Source organism: Theobroma cacao, chromosome 2, assembly GCF_053813885.1.
Source record: "Theobroma cacao isolate CCN51 chromosome 2, ASM5381388v1, whole genome shotgun sequence".
NCBI lineage: Eukaryota > Viridiplantae > Streptophyta > Magnoliopsida > Malvales > Malvaceae > Theobroma > Theobroma cacao.
The window spans coordinates 43345111-43366312 of NC_142640.1; the positions used below are offsets into that span (position 1 = coordinate 43345111).

Consider the following 21202-nt stretch of genomic DNA (forward strand, 5'->3'; position numbering starts at 1 on the left):
AATAGAGTGGATGAACTTAATTGATAGAAATGTACATACATTAATGATATCAGAAGATTAGGATGTACTAACATAAATATGTATATTAGATATGAGAAGATACATGGCATGTTATGAAATACAATAAATATTCATATAATTCATATCAGATGATGAGTTTTTAATTTTTAATGAGTTCTAGACTTATTTGGTTTTCTTAATAATTTGGACTTTATAAGTCCAAAAAGAAAATCTCTATGGGATTTGTGATACTATTGTTCAAAGTAACAAGGTGAAAAGACAATATGTATAATAAAAATTCGATTGGACTCGAAAGCCAAAGCATACGAGTCATCTAGTGGGTATTATACTTATGTTTTTCATGTAGTGGTTCTTTGCAAATTTCATTGCATGTTAAAGCAATGAAATACGGATGAGCATTACACTGTTGAGGAAGAGGAAATGCATGAGTTGACACTAGAACCCAAGCCTTGCGGGAAATTTTCTCCTTGATAATGGCTATCTAAGTTTCTTCACTCATGTGAAATAAATAAATTATTAGAAGGAGCTTTGGAATAGTGAGCAATAGCTATCTATTTCCTTTCCCCAACCAAATACGTTGAAAGAGAATGGCTTATTAACTTTGATTTCAAACCAAACCCGAAATTTCCCCAATCATCTTTAGCCTCTCAAAGAAAAAATATAACAATTCCAACAACCATGAACGCAGCAAGTAGCAAAAGGCCTTACGCCAAGGCCTTACCCTCCCAGCAATAATCGGCCTGGGTGAATATGGAAACCCCCGTCAGTTAACAGCTACTAACATGAGCAATTTCAATCCATGTTGTAAGTTTCATCCCATTAAAACTTTTAACATGTTATCTCATTCTTCATTCCCAACCAGGCTGCCATTTTGCCTTTCTATATTTCTTTTTGTTGTTTTTTCTTCTTTTTCACTTTTTAAAAGGATAATTAAAAAATTTGATTATTGAAAATTTTAATTCCACATTCAATTAGATTTTCTCTTTATTAAAATTTTTATTTTTATTTAGATAATTTTTAATTCTATATTTATATAATAACAAGGTGACAATTTATTATTTATTGACAATATATAAAATTTAAGCATAATAATTAAGAAATTCTTAAATTATTGAGAAAAAGTCAAATAAATTTTTCAATTAAGTCTCTGTATTTTTATTTTAAATCAAATAATTTTTCAAATATTTATTTTGAATCAAATAAAATTTTATATATTTATTTTAAGTCAATAGTTGATTTAGTTAAATCACCACATAACGCTAATATGACATATTGACATATTATAATAAATGATGATATAATATTTTTCACTCCTTATGTCAACGTAACATCGACGTCATATAAATATAAAATGACAAGTGATATTTTAATTAATGGTAATTAATCAACTATTAATCTTAAAAGATTATTTGATCCAAAACAAAAATATAAAGATTTAATTAAAAGTAATAAAAAATAAAAATTTATTTAAATTTTTTTTATTTTGAATAGCTCAGGAATTTTTTTGAACATGATGTTTAAAATTTATATATTTCAATGTACCAAATATATGCTCCTAACAAAAATGAAAAAAAAAACAAAAATTCAGCACGACGTCGTTTATGTAACTCAGATTTCAGGGATGGACGGCAAGAAAGTAGTGTGCATTGGAGGCAAAAATAAGACCAACTTCATCATAAAATTCCTCTGCGAACGACTTTGATTAACCTCCCCTGGGAATTCATCAGGAGGCCGAGAATCCAACCTCAACTCGACAGCCTCTCTCTGCAAATTCAAAGTTAGTGGAGAAGAGAAGAGAAAAATGGTGAAAGTGGCCACTTACTTCGCCATGACATTAGGCGCCTTTGTTTTCTGGCAAACCATGGATAAAGTCCACGTCTGGATCGCCCTTCACCAAGACGAAAAGGTCCCAATCCCCCCTTTTCTTTACCTTTCCCTAAATTTGTACATTCCAATCTCTATTTTAGTTTTATATCTGAATTAGGTCATGGAAATATGCCCATTGAAATGCACTTCTTCCATTTAAATTCTTAAAATTTTTTTATTATTTTCAAATAGATTAAAAGTTGAAACCCTAGATTCTGTAATTTTTTATTTTAATAATTTTTGTGGTTGCAGAAAGAGAGACTGGAGAAAGAAGCGGAGATCAGGAGAGTGAGGGAAGAGCTGCTTCAGAAAGCCAAGCAGAATGATCCTCTCGCGTAACTTATGCGTTCAAGTGCCGGTGGACTTTTCTTTTTTACTTCATGTAGTTGCTGTTTTCTTTTTTTGCTTTAATTTTCGCCTAATTGTTTTAATTTAGACTCAATGGAATTGTGGTCGAAAGCATAATATTGCCTTTGATGAGCTGGATAACTCCATGAATGTCATGGACGAATTGTTTTTTTTTTTTTATATATATAATTGGGGAAAGAGGGATTGGAACCTGCTGCTTAGGCAGGGATAGGCAGGGGATCATGCACCAATCAATGTATCAATCAATGAGTTAAATGCTTGGGTGCCATGGACAAATTGCTGTTTCCTTCTGCTTTATAAAATGCCATCTCTCATCTATTCCAAATCCGATGTACGTTGCTTCTTGTTTCTTTTTTCATGTTTATGTCACGCATGTGCCTTTCTCAAATTCATTCTTCATGATCAAGACAAATCATTTAGCATTGTTGGTAATTGATGAATAGCTTTTTGTTGACTATTGAATGCATTTCTTTTGTTAAATTTTGTAGGATTTTGACTGCTAATCTCTCTTGTTGAAAGAGTGAGAGTCCGAGTTCTACCTTTTCTTTTTCAGATGAAGCTAAACAATTTATCAAAGTGCAATAGGAGGGAGAGATAAATAATAGTAGTATTACATTATTTATGGAGAGAAATGTGGAACTTGCTTTGCTGATATTGATGATGCACACCACCTTCCTCCTCTAACATGATTTAGCAGCCCTTACCTAAAACTAAGTAAGCTGTTTCCATTGGATAACTGTTCTTTTCCATCCTCAAGCAAGCAGGATGTAAACATATATTCTTAGGACATTCTGTAAACATTACTTTATTTGATATACGTTTTCTTGTGAAATATAAGTATCAAATGCTTACCGAATACTCTTAAGTCTAGCATGAAGAAAAATATATATACAGATGGGAACAGAAATACATGGGTTTCTTAATGCTTTCATCTTTTGCTGTTATTTGTTATAGTCAAGTATCAAAGATCAGATTGTACCTGAAAACACATTTACATTAGCATTATCATTATCTATTTGCAGTCAAGGCATCAGCAATGATGCTTTTTGAGGATATAACAATAGTGTTCTCTGCTTGACATGTGGTTACTGTCAACTCCATAAACGATTGATGGTTTATTACCATGTTTAGACATGATAGAAGGTCATTGATCCATATTCAAATATTAAGTATTTCAAAAAACCAGATTCATTCTATTTCAAGGCTAACTTTTAAGGTTACTCCTTGATTTTAGCCATTTCTGTCTGTTGTGATGTGTTTAAGTGTGTGGCTTTATTATGTATGTCTGCCTTCGCATAGCCAACTTTCCCCAGTGATATCATGTCAACGATGATGAATGCATAGACCAAAGCATAGCTGCTGGTGCTGACTCTACTGAGGACTTGCAAGTTTAATTTTTTGTTCAAGCAATTCATACCAGGAACCACCCAGAGCAGACTGCTATAGGTTGATGCTGCATGTCTCCCCACACTCTTATGCATAGCTGTATTTTAGCCATTGCAAGGTGGATGTGTTTCAGCCAATGATTGTTTTCATGTGCATGCTGTACCAATAAAAGCCTTTCAGTTGGTACACCGATGTGAATGGTTCACTCCTTATCCGATTTTTCCTTCTTCCTCCCAAAAGTATATAGAAATGAGACAAGATGAAAAGGGGGTGCCAACTAGTAAGCTTTGGAAAGTACGTTCTTTTTTATGAAAAGAAAAGATGTTTAGCACATATTTCATGCATAAATCTTTCTGCTCTTAAGTGCTGTCCAAATATTAGGTATGTGTACCATGTGTATGAGCAACGTGTAAAAATGTTAGATCTTTGGAAGAGAAGACGTGGTAGTTTTGAGCCCTGTTTCTCCAGGACTTGCAGGAAATCGTGTTCTATACCGCCTAGCAATTTCAAGTACATAATCAATTTGTCTCCTTCCACGAACAAGTTTAACTGAGGCAACGTGGGTTAGCATGTAAATTGTTGATAATTACACGCAAACTGTCAGAAATTCGCCTCTTAAAATAGGTGCAAAGTATAATCTCCGAAAACAATAACACCTTTTTGCCTTAATTTCTGGTTAAAGCATTGTAAAGTTGAGGTGCCAACTCCTTGCCTTTATCAGCATAAAGGGGCATGGTCGCATCGTACATCAATAGTTTGTTTTCATTGAATGCTTGGTCTTGACAACCGCAAAAGGATTTCCCCAACAAAATCTGCATTTTATGGTATTGAAGTCCACATGGATATAGGGAAGTTCATCTTGGTTGTACTTTTGTTGGCTCTGGTTTTCGGGCTCGCTGAGAGTCTCGATTACCATGAGAGCGACTTGGCCTCCGAGGAGAGCCTGTGGGACTTGTATGAGAGATGGAGGAGCCACCACACTATTTCGCGTGACCTTAAGGAGAAGCAAAAGCGTTTCAATGTGTTCAAGGAGAATCTGAAATTTATCCACAAGGTGAACCAGATGGACAAGCCTTACAAGTTGAAAGTGAACAAGTATGCCGATATGACTAACCATGAGTTCATGAGTACAAGGAGATCAAAGGTTAGCCACTACCGGATGTTCCATGGTCCAAGGCGGGTGACTGAGTTCAGACATGAGAAGACTGACATCCTTCCTCCCTCCATTGATTGGAGGAAAAAAGGAGCAGTTACTGGTATCAAGGACCAAGGCAAATGTGGTAAGCACTCTATCCTTTGAAGTTTTCCACCGGCAAGCATCTGCTAATAGATTAACCAGTCAATTTACAAATCAATGTAACTATTATAATTCAGAACAAAGTATCAAGATTCACCGGCAGGAATATCTTTGAAGCTTCTGAGAATTTCAATTTGCTGATGAATATGTCACTGAACTTTCTAAATTCCAGCAACAAAGTACTAAGAAAACTTAAGTTATAGCATGTTATTGCTGCCTGACTTGCTTGCATTTTGTAAAGATATTATGCAGTTCCATCATAATTCATATTTTGCTTTGAAGTTACAATTATTGATGTCACAGGTAGCTGCTGGGCATTTTCAACTGTAGTTGCAGTGGAGGGCATAAACAAAATCAAAACAGGTGAGCTTGTTAGTTTATCTGAACAAGAACTAGTTGACTGTGATAAGGAGAGCCAAGGTTGTAATGGAGGATTGATGGAACAAGCATTTGAGTTTATTAAGCAAAGTGATGGACTAAAAACTGAGAATAATTACCCCTACAGAGCCAAAGATGAGTTCTGTGACTCATCCAAGGTATGAAAAAAAATAAAAAAATCTTCCTTAAATCTGTTTTTATGTAGATATAGTGACTTGAATATGCTACCGCTAATTTTTCAGTTGAATGGTTCTGTGGTGATCATTGATGGCTATGAAATGGTACCAGAAAGAGATGAAAAAGCTTTGATGAAAGCTGTTGCAAACCAACCTGTGTCTATTGCTCTAGATGCTGGTGGCAAGGATTTGCAATTCTACTCAGAGGTAATTAAAATGAGAGCTCATAGGCTGATGCATTAAGAAACCCTTATAATTAATCCCCATAACTACAAAAATGGTTGCAGGGGGTGTTTACTGGAGACTGTGGCACTGAGCTGAACCATGGTGTGGCAGTGGTAGGATATGGAGCAACCCTGAATGGGACAAAGTACTGGATAGTGAAGAACTCGTGGGGCCCTGAGTGGGGAGAGCATGGTTACATAAGAATGCAACGAGACATTGATAAGGAAGAAGGGCTGTGTGGTTTAACTTTGGAAGCCTGTTACCCTGTCAAATTGCAGTCTAACAGCATTAGAAAAGCTTCCCGCGAGGCCAAGGATGAACTGTAATTCTGAACAGCATCGTTATGATTATAGTTGCTTAAAATGTCTGGCCACCAATTAGGTGCTTCTGCGAGAAGTTGTGTATTATATACAACGACTTGTTATTGTTAAATGCTTTGAAATGATAATAATAAAACCTGTTAGATGCTTTGAAACTTGACGTCAAGCATGAGAGAGAGAGAGAGAAATCGCAAGAGGGAAACCGAGAGAACCAGAGAGAGCAGTTCGGCAAGAGCATTGGATCACACAAGGTGGACTGATCAAGGGTGCTACTAACCAAAAAAGGAACCGGAAAGGCGAAAACAAGAGGAAAGACCCTTGGGGAGTCGAGAAATGGAGAAGAACCTTGTTCACAGCGTTTGTGGGAAATCTTCATCCAGAAATGAAATGGGGACAAGTCAAGGATCTTTTTGATGAATTTGGAGTGGTGGTGGATGTCTAACTACCAAGGTCAAGCAGATACACGGAAGTCAGGTATGCTTTCATCAGATTTAGGAGGCCCGCGAATTAGACACAGCAATCTATTTGGGTCATGGGAGGAAAGTTAACGGGAGACGCTTTAGAGTAATGGAGGCTGTGAAGCCCAGAGACACTAAAGGGAACGGGCGTGAAGAAGATGCTTACAGGGGAAGACAGGCAAGGAAACGAGAACAGAAAGACATACAAAGAGATACTAATGTGCAATATAGCATAAGAAGGGGACAAAAAGAAAACGGAAGCACAAAAGATATCTAAGATAGAAAAAAGGAACAAACTACTCATAGAGGAGAACGAGTTGGAATGGCTTGATAGAAGCGCTATGGGGCAATTAAGAGGCAAACTTAATTGTGCGTCGGTGGAGAGTCGCTGTTCAGTGAAGGGATAATTGTGCAAGTGAGACCAGTAGGGGGGCTGTTCGTACTGGTCACTTTCACAAAAAAGAAGGAGATGGAGGAATATTTAGACAGGTGCCCAGACCTGTTTGAACCTTGGTTCCAATCTTTGTCTCCATACAGGGTCGGTAAAGATGACAGAAAATACAGGGCATGGGTCAAAATTGAAGAGATACCCCTCATATCTAGCATGAAGACAGTTTCAAAGCGATTGGAGATGCGTGGGGCAAGTACATAAAATCCGATCGAGACACAATGGATAAGTGGAAACTAGACCATGCCCTCATCCTTGTGGAGGTAAAATCTTTAAGGGATATAACAGCTTTCACACATCTATCAGTTAATGGGGTCGACCACTTTGTAAAAGCTTCCATCATGGACATGGAAAGGAGTAAACCAACAATTCGATCGAATATATATGAAGGAGGCAGTTCAGAATCGGATTCAGAAAGCCAAGGATCGGAGAAGCGACAAACAAATTGGTGGATGGAGGAGGAAGGAGAGCACGGTGAGGTGGTGCACTGAGAATCAAAGCTTGAGTCAAATGGTAGAAAGAAGGATCAGGCCTCAGAAAGGCATCAAAGTAAGCATAATAGTAATGAACAATATAGTGTTAAAAGCTACGGGGGTAGGGGAGTAGAGGATTGAGAGGGAATTTAAAATTTAAATGGAAGAGAAGAACCAAGTGAATATTGGACAAGGACGGAGTATGAAAATGGGGCGAAGGATCAAGATGGGCCAACCAATGAAAAGGAGATGGATGAGACAGCTGGGCACTCGGGAAGCCAAAGAAGCAAAGCCCAAAGTCTGAACGAAACTGAAAGAATGTCCAAAGATAAGGAGGTAATGGGCTGAGGAGACGACAACCCAAAAAAAGGGATTAATCAAGCAATACAACAAATTGGGAGTGGGTCGTGCAGGAAGATAAGGAAACTAAGGAGGAATGCGACCAGGTGACCAAGGAAATGTGTAGAAAATGCAAGAAGGGAACAGTAGAAAGAAAAAAAATAGTGAGCACAAAGGGGTGACAACCTGATGGTGGAGGAAGGAAAAGGATCTCACCACATTGGGAAGTGAGAGCGAAGAAAGCAGCAAAACAATAACTTGGAGCTATCAAAAGAACAGAGTCAACAAAAGGAAAGAAGGGTCAAATAGGGCAAGCCAAGGAACACATAGGGGTGGAGGCTCAAAGATACAGTATCCGAGTTTTGTAAAGGAAGGTGGGGAATGAAACCTGTAGAGAGGCGAAGTGGGGAAGGGGGAAAAAGCAAAGACAATGAAAAGATACTAGAAAGGAGCCATGGAGAAAAAAACATGAAAATATGAGAAGAAAGTAGTAAGGGGATAGGAAGAAGCTCAGCTAGAAGGAGACAGATTAGAGAGAAGGTATGAGAGCAACTGGATTATGGGGCAAATTTTGAGCATAAGCATGGAGAGATGACTTTATCAGAAGGTGAAAATATTACAGAAAGAAGTAGTAAAGAAAGAGAGATATAAGAAATCTAGAACATCAATAGGAAACTGGGACTAGAATACCAGAAAAATAGAAATGAAGTTATCAGAATGCTTACAAAAATCGAAAGAGATGAGAGAAAGAGGAGACTGAACAGAGGCTGAAAGGGGATGTTGACAGGTAAAAGTGTAAGTTTAGTAAATTGAATGATAGTAATTTTTTGGAATATCAAAGGGTTAGGAAAAAGTGAGAAGAAAAATACCGTGAGAAAATTGATTCGAAGAAATAGTCCAGATTTATTATTTATCCATGAAACAAAAATGCAACAACAGAAAAAAGGGTTGTACAAGAAAATATGGGGGAGGGATAAAATTAAAGGAAAGTTTGTACCTTCAGTGGGTAGATCTGGGGGCCTTATTTGCATCTGGAAAGAGGATTTTTTTTAACTCATTGATAGTGTCGAAAATATAAATTTCATTCTGCTAATTGGGAAAGTGAATAAAGTTAATAAAATATGTTGATTCATTAACATTTATGCCCCGAATGAAGAAAGTGAGAGGAAGAAATTGTGGGAAGAATTAGAGGTAATTATGAACGGAAAGGAGGTCATGTGGCTACTAGGGGGACTTTAACACTGCAAGGTTCGAGCATGAAAAAACAAGAAGAGCAGAGGTGAGGAAATCAGCACCAGCTTTTAACGAATTCATTAATGATATGACATTACTAAATCTTCCACTTACTGGTGATAAATTCACATGGTGTGGTCTTAGAGAAAGATGGGTCTTCAGCAGACTTAATCATTTTTTAGTTGATATTGAGTGGTTAAATGGGATTCAGGGGTTAGTGCAACAATGTCTTCCAAGCTCATTATCCGACCATTGTCCGGTGATTTTGAGACCCAGTAAAATGGAATAGAGACCCAAACCATTTAAGATATTCAATTTTTGGATGGAAGAGCAAAGCTTTCAAAAACTAGTGGTGAAATACTAGAAAAAGAATGAGCAAGCAAATGATGACAAGAGAAGTTTTGAGAATGAAGCTGAAGGAGTTAAAGCAAGAAATCAAGAACTGGAAAATGAGGGAAGTGCGGAATTTACAACAACAAATTCAATACTTGGAGGCAAGGGCGGAGCTAGCCAATTTTTATTGAGATGACCAAAAGCTAAGAAGAATAAAAGTTAAAAATTTTTAAAACTAATATATTAAACTTAACCATTAATAATCAAAAGATTTATAATAGATAATAATTTTATATAACATGTAAATCAAAAGAAACAAAAAGAAAAAAAAACTTATATAGAACTCTAGGAAAGTTTTGTTCGACGATAGCAATATCTTTCTTAATATAAACAACTAAATTATTTACAAGAAACTTATTATCCATTTTATTTTAGAGTATTGTCTTTCTCAATATAAACGACTAAAAAATTAATGTAGTCAACATTCAACTTTTTTATTTTATTATATTTAAGTTTATAATACTAAATATTAAACTATAATGCATAAAATATAAATAGTTAAATACGGTATACAGATTAATAATTTCTTCTTATACTCAAGATAATTTCTTTTCAACTACATATAAAACATAAAGCACATTAAAAACATATACGCAAGATAATTTTTTCTTATATAAATAAGATTAATAAAAAATAATATATTGGTGAATTTTTAAATAATAACTAATGATGCAACGCTAAAATTTATATTTGATAATTACATACACAATAATTTTTTAATTTTTAAAAATTAAAATCATTAAAAATAAAATTCACATAACAAAAAAAAAAACCATGACAAGTAGAAGATATAACCTATACAACAAAAAAAAATATGGTTGATGATTAGTAGAAATTTAAAAAAGAAAATCTATAGAAACTTAAAACATATGAGCAAATAGAATAGAATTGAAAAAAATAAATAAATATAAATAATAATAATGTAACTAGAAAAAATTAAATAAAAACTTTATCTCTTTATAATTTCACAATACAAGAACAGAAAGAAGAGAATGAAAGACGGGTAGAGAAGCTTAAAAAATAAAAAAAAATTAAGAATTTGAGTAAAATTAAATAGGGCTTGTAAGGTCATTTTATTAGTTTTTAATTATATTAATTAATCAATAAAAATTATTTTAAAAAATCATTAAAAAATATATAATATATAAAAAATTTCAAAAATTTTAAGGGGGAATGGCCCCCTCATTCCAAAGGGACACTTCGCCCCTACTTGGAGGAAGAAATCAAAAGCATGTTTGTTCAATGCCAAGAAAGGAACAATCAACAAGCAAGATATGAGGAAATAAGAGCCAAAAGAGTAGAATTGTGGGCACTTTACAAAAAAGAAGAAAGAGAGTGGATGCAAATATCAAGAGTCAAATGGGCAAATGGAGGAGACCGAAACACAAGGTTCTTTCAAGCTACGACTTTGACAAGGAAGAGAGTGAATCAGATTAACAAGTTGAATGGAGCAGAAAGCATTGTGGAAGACCTAAAGAGCATTAAAATGGAAGTGGTCAATCATTTTTTGAAGCTGTACACGAAACAGTTAGTGCTAGATGTTAAATAAATGGATTGGGAAATGGGGACTTTAAAAGGGGAATCTACAGAATACTTGGAAAAACCTTTCGAAGAAGAGAAAGTGTGGGCAACAATACAAGGATGTGATGACAATAAAGCTCCTAGACCAGACTGGTACAATCTAAATTTTTTTAAAAATCAATAGAACGTGGTCAAAAAGAAGGTGATGAAGTTTGTGGGAGACTTCCACAAATAGGGCAGGCTAGGCTATGGGGTGAATGCCTTTTTCATTACATTAATCCCAAAAGTCCAAAACCCAACTAGTTTAGGCAAATACCAACCGATCAGTTTAATGGGTAGCCTTTACAAAATTGTGGCAAAGACCTTGTCAAATAGATTGACAAACGTCATTGGTGAAGTTATAGGGAGGAATCAATTTGCATTCATCAAAGGTAGGCAATTGATGGATTGTGCACTCATAGTAAACGAGATGGTGGATTGGATGCGTAAAAGAAAAAAGGGAGGCTTGTTGTTTAAAGTAGACTTTGAGAAGGCCTACGACTATGTGAGTTGGAATTTTCTTGATTTCGTTCTGTAAAAAATGGATTTTGGAGCAAAGTGGAAAAACTGGATAAATGAGTGCATTACTACGGCAACGATATCAGTACTAGTGAATGGTTACCCAACTAGTCAGTTCAAATGGAGAGAGGCTTAAGGTAGGGGTGTCCGTTATCCCTATTTTTGTTCAATATGGTAGGAAAGGTGTTAAGTGGTATGCTTAGGAAAGTTGAGGAGCTGGGCATGTGTAAAAGTGTTGTGGTGGGGGACAATGGAATGTCAGTCATTCATCTTCAATATGTTGACAATACCATTATCTTTTGCAAACCTAAGATTGAGAATATGTTGAGGGTAAAATGGATTCTTAGATGCTTCTAAAGTGTTTTCGGGTACTAATCTTCTTTATGTGGTTATTTCAAGTCCCGATTCCAACTGAAGAATGAGATTAAAAAAATTCAAAAGAAACTTATTATGGGGAGGGGCCGAGTTGAAAAGGAAAATACATTATGTAAAGTGAAACAAAGTCTGCAACTACAAGGAATGTGGAGGTATTGGGATCACGAATATTGAGGTGAAAAATCGTGCATTTCTTAATAAGTGGATCTAGAGATACAAAAAAGAAAGAGAGAGTTTATGGAGGGAAGTTCTTATGGAGAAAACTAGGAGTGATCCTACAATGCTCTTGTCATGTGTAAGTGTAAATAGGAGGGCCTCAACACTTTGAAAATGAATTATTAGCCCTATTTTTCCTACTAACAAATATTTCTTACAGGTTTCCTTTAATCTTGGTTTTGCAGTAGGCAATGGAGAAAATATAAAATTTTGGCAGGATAAATGGATGGAGGGAATCATACTAGCCGATGCTTTTCCCATAATTTTCACATTAGCTAAAAATAAAAATGATAAAATCACTAAATTTTGCAAATGGGAGAGTGATCACTAGATTTGGAATATACATATCAGAAGACAGTTGTTTGGATGGGAGATTGAGCAATGGGAGTATTTGGGGGAAGCCTTTCCTAAGTTCCAACTTAGCAAAAAATTAACAGATGAGCTAATATGGAAAAGGGAAGCAAATGGAATTTTGTCACGACCCGAAACTCCCATCGAGCCTGTAACAACCGTCGCAATGTCCCGATAAACATTTATTACCCGAAATATCAATCGAAACCTCGCAAGGCTTAACATCAATTTTTCTCGCTTCCCCCTTGAGTATTAGTTTCTAAAATCATGTTTTGAGAGATTATAAACTATTTTCAATTCAAAACAATAGAAAAATAATTTTTTTTCCTCACAGGCGCATTTTGGTCATTTTTTCTCAAAAATCTCGAAATCCGCTAAAAATGTAGTAAACAAGTACAAAACACATAATTCATAATCAAAAATGAGTTTTAAAGTCTAAAATCTTCATTTAAAACGAAATTATGATTATTTGGATATAATAAGAAAATAAAAAAATATTAAGTAAAATATTCTATTTTCTTATAAAACAATATTTATAGAATTATACGTAAATAATTTTTATAGCGTAAAAGCTAAATAAATTCATACATATTGTAATACAGTAAGTCAGAGTATTTAATTTAATTTACAATAACAAGTGGGCCCTCCCCCGAATAAACAAAAGTAAAGAGGACTGTGAACCTACAGTTTGGAAAATGCAATTCTAACGGTAGTCCTCGATGAGATCAGCTATTTACAGCCTATTCTGAACCTAAAATTGGTGAAAAGGAGAGTGGTGAGATTTTATAATCCCAGTGAGTAAACAAACATCATTCAAAAGATCTAAAGTCGAGTAAAAAGAGACTATTAAAACATTTCATCTAAATATGTTTTTCATAACATAAATACTCATTTCATTTAAATAATCAACATGGCTTATGAGTATTTTAAAAGCTTGACTCCTACCAAAATCATTCTCGAGGATACCTTGGCCGAGACATCTAACCGAGTCCGTCAAGGCTGTTAAAAATTTCGTATACACATAAACAAATTATTGTTTGAAAAACACAGCCGTTCCTTGGCGTTAGAGGAGTTCATCATCACGAGGTGGTTCGGCATGACGTGAACTCTAACCATACCTCAGGAGATACCCTACGAGCCTCTCTGACCGAGGTACATATGTATATCCGGATTTTGTGCCCCTCTAATAGGCTGGTCCACAGAATCCACCTACTACAGCAAGCTAAACCCACCATACAATAAAATTTTGACAGCATGACAGGGCTAATATTTTACTACCCAGCCTGCAAGGGTAAAATAAAATAATTCATAAAACACAGCCTAGCCAGTCATGCCAACACAATAACAATATAATATAAGTCATCAATTTCCAATCATAAATTTACAACATACCGGTGGTCTCCAATTACTCTATTTTCAAAATCGTTATTTCGTTTCAAGACAATTTATAAAATCTTTTCATTTAAACACATTTTTGTTTATAAAACCTTAAATTTGCCATTTAACTCATTTTCATAAAATTTCACCAAAATCGAGTTGAAACATATTTTAGATAATTAAAATGATGATAAGGTTACTCATTATGTCTAGAGTGCAGATTCTCGAAATACTCAGACTACTGGTCCTCGGGTGTAATTCCCTTGCTTTTATCGGAGGACTCACCACCTTGACATAGTACAAAATCGAAAAATTCACCACATTGGTACTAAATTAAAATTAAACTAATTTAGACTACTAATGCATGATATGGAATGCAAAAATGCACTGGTAACTATCTAAATCCGGTATTGGCCTAATTCGTCTTATCACCTGATTAAATTACTAACGCGTCCAATTTAATCCCAAATTACTCCATTTCTTTTCTAAAACCTCAATTCACCAAACATTATTCAAATAACACCAATTTCAGCATCAAAACCTTCCCATTTCTTCATGAAAAAATTTGACCATTACAGTGCACTGACACCGTGATTTTTCCTACTTAATTTTCTCACCATTATTCATCATTTTCTAAGCCATTTCTCTTGAAATAATAACAATCCATCTCCCACACATATCAAGGAAGATTCGGCCAATGAAGATTCATGGAGAAAATGGATTCTTTTCTTATTGTTTTGCTTCTAAATATGCTAAACTAACTAAAAATACTAACATAACTTAAAATCAAATCAATCCAACATCTTTCTCTCTCCATACCCATTTTGACCAGCCATGAATTCATCATGAAAACATGTAATTTAACCATGAAAAATAAGGAGAAATGCTTAAGGAAAATAGATTTCAAGTTTAAATTGAAAAATCCTACCTTTTTCACTTGTTTTCCTTGATTTTCCACACTTTTTCTCTTGAAATCCTCCACCTAGGTTTTGTTCTTGTTTTTCCTTTCTTTCCTTTTGTCTTGGCCGAATATGGAGAAGAAGAATGGGATAAATATGGGCTGATTTTAATAAAAAATAATAAAATATCCTTACTTGACACATGGCATGTTTCCATTGGTCTATTTTTAAAACTTTAAAAATTTTAAACCTTTTATATCCACCACATGATTAGTCAAAGGTCAAAATGAGGATAAGGAAAGACCATGTGCTGGACAAGTGTCCTTGTGGTGGAAAATTACTGTTTTGCCCCTGGGGTGGCAAAATTATCATTTTACCCCTATGCTCCAAAAATACCGAAATTACAACTTTTTCACTTATCAACCTCAAATTATACTCCAATGAGTCAAATGTGATCAATCTTGATCAAAAACTTCTTCCAATATTTCAATTTTATCCTCAGGTGACAAAATTACCATTTTACCCTTAGATAGTAAAAATTTCAATTTGACTCCAAATTAATCCTCGAACTCTGAATCACCATTTTAAGTCATTGACTGTAAAATTTTGAATTTCACCCTAAAATCTCTATTCAATCTAATTCGAGGCTTAAATCAACTTTGTTGTACCTCTAGGTACAATACCGACTTTTGTAAATTTTTTGAGACTCTCCTAGCATGCAAACATGCTATCCATCACATGTATGTCATGACAAATATTTTATAAGGTCAGGCTTTACAAATTTACACTGCCAAGTCTTTTTGTAAATATGCACTGGTCATTGATGATAATGTGGATGGCATTTGGAAGTAAGTATGGGCAAACCTAGCACCATATAGAGTGGAGCCATTCGTATGGCAGCTCCTCCATGGTAAGATTATGGTGAAAGATGAACTTGATAAGAGAGGCGTACCTCTAGGGAATGCAATACAATGTGCACTGTGCAACAGTGAAAAGGAAACAAGTCAACATATATTCGTTGATTGTTGTGAGACATGGAAAGTTTGGACAGGCTGGTGCAAGGCATGGGGGTTTCATGGAGTTCACCAAAAGAAATAAAAACATTTTTTAAAGCCTGGAATGATTGCCAGGTAAGTTTGAAAGAAAAAAAAGTTATGGAAATTGGCATATTTTGCGACTGTGTAGGCAATTTAGAAGTGCAGGAATTAGGTGGTATTCGAAGGAAGAAAGTGGGACAGCGAGCAATGCCATGATTCAGCAAGGTTGAGAGTAGCAGCTTGAGGTAATGCAAAATGGCCGAAAGAATTCCCATTAGTTTTAGACATATATAGACAACTACCAAAGACAAATCAGATAAAAAATAGCTAAAAAAAGAACGAGGGTTGAATGGGAGCCGCCGCAACAAGGTTAAATGAAGTTTAATGTCAATTGGGCGGCACGAGGATGTTCGGGACCTGCGGGAATTTGTGGTATACTAAGAAACCACAAAAGAGATGTCAAAGTCATATTTTCCAAATCCATAGATCAGTTGATTCAAATTTAGCTAAATTATTAGCAATAAGGGAAGCTTTTCTAATCTTCACATCATCAAGATGAAGGTACGATCAAAAACTGGTGATAAAAAGTGACTCTTCTAATGTTGTTAAATGAATAAGCCAGCTACACACTACACCTTGGAGAGTGCAAAAATGGATGATCCAGATAGAGAGGATGAAGGAAAAACTTGTGGGATGGGATGTCAAGCATGTGAGAAGAGAGGCGAATCAAAGAGCGAATTCATTGGCCAAGGAAGGAGTTCAACTATAGGATGATATTGAGGGTTTATGGGAATGACATAAGTGATCCAGTACTTGTGTGTTCACCACCCACTTGGAAAACCTTGACTAAGTGCACGGATTCTTTTCTTTTACTGATTCTGAGTATGAATATTTGGTTGTGTGCATGGTTTTGGTTTTGTTCTTAACAAGATCGCCTATGTCTGTTTGGTTGAGGTTTACTAACCTCTTTTTGTTTGATGAAGGATATATATGTTGCTTTTTTAGGGAAGTCAGGGGTTGGTTTTGTTACTGCAGTCTGATTTTTGTGTTTGTGCAGCTTTTCCTGTAAGCTTTCTCTTTCTTTGGCTGTAGCTTTGTTTCTTTATGAATGAATTCTACTTTTCAAAAAAAAAGATGCTTTGAAACTTGATAGCTACAAATCAAACAAACCCATAAATTTCATAACATTACTTGTGTTTTAAGTAGTGCTAATACTCACTTTTTACATAAAAAGAAATTTGACGTGACATGATGGATAATCAAGTAGATAAATCTTAAAAGATGGGGAATGGGAAAATGGAAATGTCTAAGTAACTTATTTTTCCATTATTTTCAAGGAAAATTGGGCATGGCATAAACTAAAAGCGCCTCCAGTTCAAGGCAAAATCCACTATCATCAGGAATTACGTAACAGAGATACCTTTCTCCACTTTTTAAATAATATCAAACACAAGAATTGCAAAACTGGTTGGCCCATAAAGCCCAATAATCATTGCATGGAAACCGCAGGCCAATTCCTAACTAACTATCAGGAACTGAATTAACGTAACTTTTAATAAAGAAATAACTGAAAATCAGTCCAATTATATCTCAAAATTAAAAATAATTAAAATTGACTTAGATAAATCAATTTGATCGGATCAATTACTAATGATACATATATTTTTAAAAAATTTACTTAATGTTTCACTATGCCTAAATGCTTTTAATTCACCTTATATATTTTTTAAAGTATTAACAATAATATCTATAATATATATAAAAGTATGATGTTTCAATTTCTTTCAATGGAGTCTCTAATTGAATGACAAGTGTCATTCAATTAGAACCTTTCCTTTTTTCTTTACCTTTGGCCCATGGAAACGACGTCATATTGATATAAGGCTTTTTGCATTCCTGTCTAAATCTTACTTATTTCTTTGAGATGTTTGACTCTTCCTTATTTCTCCGAGTTGGTTCCTCTCTTTTGCCCACCAGTTAGCTTTTATCTCTTCCCTTGTCGAATCGGACTCTTTCTCCTCTGTCGATACTTCCTCTCTCTCTCTTTCTCTCTCTCTCTTCCCACTCAATTAGTTCAATGGTTTTTTTAGTAGCATCTCCTCCGTCCCCATTTCCTTCTTCTCATTTTGTAGGCGGTTTTCATAAAAGCAGCATCAATTTTCTCTCAAGTACTTTCTTTCTGATTCCCCCTTTGAATCTGGTGTTGAAAGATGTTTAATTTAATATGCAAATTTTCATTTTTATTTTTTGTGTACCTGTTGGTTGAATCTGTTGATTTTTTTTCTTCTGGGGAGAGGGGAGTTTTTTCCTGGTTTGGCTTTCTTTGGGTAATTAGTTTGATTATTTAGAACAAAGGAAATGATCTAGCTTTTTGTAAAAAAAAAAAATGAATCTAATTTTAGAACCCTTTGAAATCTTGATTAAGAACCATACTGATTAACCCATTCCAAGTGGATGCCACAGTTATTACATCCATATGGTAACATCTGCATTGCCATCTTATTTTGAAATTTAAACAAATGATACCAATGTGTCATCTAAATTTTGAAAAGATCTCTGATAATAAAGTTTGCTAACTAGAAACTCAATTTTGTGAAGCGCAACAAGCCGCAACAAATGCAAGAAATGCAAGCATGTCTTTTTGTGCCTGTTTACGTAGACAAGCACATGCAAATCGATTCTGAATCTGACATTTAATGTGCAATTTTGTGTTTGAGTAGAAAGTAGAAGAACCTGAACATGCAATGAAAGGATTGAGAAAGAGCTTGAGGCTGAAAAGTTATAAATTTTTATTATTTTCTCTTTATATAATCACAATGTTAGATTGTTTAATATGAACTATCTATACATTCCCTCTTATATACAAGATTTAAACTATTTATTTGTAATGACTCCTTAAATAAGATCTATTATAGTATGCAATTAAAGATTCTTATGCATTTAACCATTGTGTTGGTTGTACCACCTTTCTTCGTTTCACCTTGGAGGCAGTAAGTGTAGCTATTCTATTGTGCAGTTTGATTGTTCTAGTATGTTTAAACCAAGATGAAGTAAGGCACAGCTTCATGCACACAGGAAGTATGTTAAAAGTTTTATGCAATGAACGTGGATGAGAGTTTAGTATCAAGCCATGGTATTAATGTCTCTCATCTTTAATGCTGCTAAATCTCTTTAAAGGTTCTAAGATTATTCCTTTGCAAGGGTTAATGAGTTGTTATCTACCATTTTGATGGTATTATTAGAACTTTTTTCGAAACTTAAAAAACCAAGTGGAATAGATGTTGGAGAAGAATATGTCTAATGCTGTTTTTTTTTTTTTTATCAAAAGCATCAAGAATTTTTATTCAAGGGCAGTTTGAATGCTATTATTAACTTAAAATACTACAATTTTATAGGCTTATGATTTGATTTGTTCATCTGTTTTCAGATTTCCTTTGCTCATTTGTTCCCTTCTTACCTACTACTTGCATTTTGATTAACACATACTTAAGAAATAGCATTTAGTCTTGGGTAAGCACTTAACAATACAGTATTCTCTTCCCCTCATTGTACACTTAAGAAATAGCATTTAGTAAAAGTCATCATTAAATTTTCAGAATTATTTGATTTGCTTTTATTTATTTCATTCAAAATTACTTGAAAACAATAATTTCTAATTTTTAATACTTAGAGGACATATTCATATCATACTTATTAATTGCAATCTAATATTATTTACTATTTATTTTCTCTTATTTTGCATGAACCAGAATATATAGTATTTAGCCATCTCTTTTATACATGAATGTTTAAAATACAATAAATATCCATCTAATTCATTGACCAAATTTTTTTTTTAATTCTTTGGTTTGCCTTTATTTATTTCAGTAAAAAAATAGTTTAAAACAATAATTTTTTACTTTTATTGGATAATTATTGGAATTTAAATAATATTATTTAAACATGAATGTTTAAATTCCAATAAATATCCATCCAATTCATTGAACAAAATAAAAAAGGTCTACTCATTTCTCAATATACATAGTACACAATCATCATTGAATAAACAAATACACTGAATTTATAAAATTTTTGCCATTCATTATATATATAAAAGACAGATACTACTACAAATTTGACAATATTCTTCTCATTTTGTTGTTTTTGACATCTTTGCTTTCAATGATTAGCCTCCCAATTGTCATTAGCCTCTCTTCTGCTTGCTGGCTAGCTTTCGTTTCCTCCCTTGTCGAGTCGAACTCTCGTTACTGTAACGGTACAAAAGGAAAAAGATTGCTTTTGCTTTTTTTTTAATAAAGAAAATGTTTATTTTTCTTTCAGATATATTTTTTGAGGTGCAAATAAATATGAAAACCTTGATGAAAGATTGAATTTTACTTTTTCATGCCCACCCAAAAAAATTTTTGTTTTCCTAATTGGAGGGAAAAAAAACTACCAATAAGTGACAGACAGATAACTTTAGATTACCCATTTGAAAGTAAAGTAAACTTGGGGAGAATGATTGCATTGATCACTCTATTTTTGTGTTGTTATTTACCATGAGTAATTAGTAAAAAGGGGACTACTGAGAGGGCCTAATGTATCTCAAAGTAGGAATCCATCACAATCAAGCCGAATTTGGAACCTTGATTAACCATTAGCCAAGGGGAGTCACTATCAAAGGTACGATAACTCCAAATATGATATCTACCTTGATTGTTTTGCCTAACGATTCAGATTCTACTATTGTTGTGGTAGAAAAAGGTGTGACTAGAAATATTACTTTTGTCTTAACAACTGAGGACTTAATGCTTGAAGAACCACTAGCAAAAAATAAAAAATCATGTATGTTAATTACATTACTTTACAAATCTTTTATTAATTCAACTTAAAAGCCTATCAAAATTAGACGCTAAATAAATTTTATCTTTTCATGTATACAACAAGTCTAGCAGAAGCAGCACAACAACAGAAACCAAACAAATGGGAAAAAGACATATCTCACAATCATCTAATAGTGTGATCATTTTGTTTGACCAAAATAGGAACTTTTTTTTTTTTGACCATTTGATTTCCTTATGGTGTTTCCTTTCGACTATTTTATTGTCTCTTTTACTTAAGAAATTGTTACTACTATATATACTACTAAAATAAATTTATCTTTTACCAACTTTCCAATGATTGAAATCAAAACAAATAATTATGTGCAATTAATATCAATTAATCTTTCTCTCTACAAACAATTTATCTTTTGAAGGTATCAAATTGAAATCTAATACAACATAATCTATATTTCCTATGACATTTTTCGTAGCGTAGTTACGGGTATCATCCTAGTATATTATTAATGATAGATCTTTCTATCTATTCATAGTAAATTTTTTACATTAAAAATCGATCAAAATACTTGATAAATTATATCTTTTAATCTATTAATATTAGAATTTAAAAATATGAATTAAACTAATTGATTTGAATCTATTATTTTAGTTTACACCTATTAATAC

At 33.9% G+C, this 21202-nt stretch overlaps 2 protein-coding genes across 2 annotated transcripts; both read left to right on the forward strand.

Annotated features, from left to right (window-relative positions):
• The first annotated feature begins 1794 nt into the window (after positions 1-1794).
• LOC18609622 (uncharacterized) lies at positions 1795-2581 on the forward strand. The gene is made up of 2 exons (XM_018116540.2): positions 1795-1927; positions 2140-2581. Exons 1-2 carry the CDS (start codon positions 1823-1825, stop codon positions 2224-2226), a joined length of 192 nt encoding a protein of 63 aa, XP_017972029.1. The 5' UTR covers positions 1795-1822; the 3' UTR covers positions 2227-2581.
• A 1531-nt stretch (positions 2582-4112) lies between these two features.
• On the forward strand, positions 4113-6196 carry LOC18609623 (vignain-like). The gene is made up of 4 exons (XM_018116539.2): positions 4113-4922; positions 5243-5475; positions 5560-5700; positions 5781-6196. Exons 1-4 carry the CDS (start codon positions 4412-4414, stop codon positions 6042-6044), a joined length of 1149 nt encoding a protein of 382 aa, XP_017972028.1. The 5' UTR covers positions 4113-4411; the 3' UTR covers positions 6045-6196.
• Positions 6197-21202: the final 15006 nt, after the last annotated feature.

Coding starts and splice junctions, on each gene's coding strand:
- LOC18609622 (XM_018116540.2), top strand. CDS start 1,823: ATGGTGAAAGTGGCCACTTACTTCGCCATGACATTAGGCGCCTTTGTT. Junction 1,928..2,139: donor CCCTTCACCAAGACGAAAAG/GTCCCAATCCCC, acceptor TTGTGGTTGCAG/AAAGAGAGACTGGAGAAAGA.
- LOC18609623 (XM_018116539.2), top strand. CDS start 4,412: ATGCTTGGTCTTGACAACCGCAAAAGGATTTCCCCAACAAAATCTGCA. Junction 4,923..5,242: donor CAAGGACCAAGGCAAATGTG/GTAAGCACTCTA, acceptor TTGATGTCACAG/GTAGCTGCTGGGCATTTTCA. Junction 5,701..5,780: donor ATTTGCAATTCTACTCAGAG/GTAATTAAAATG, acceptor AAATGGTTGCAG/GGGGTGTTTACTGGAGACTG.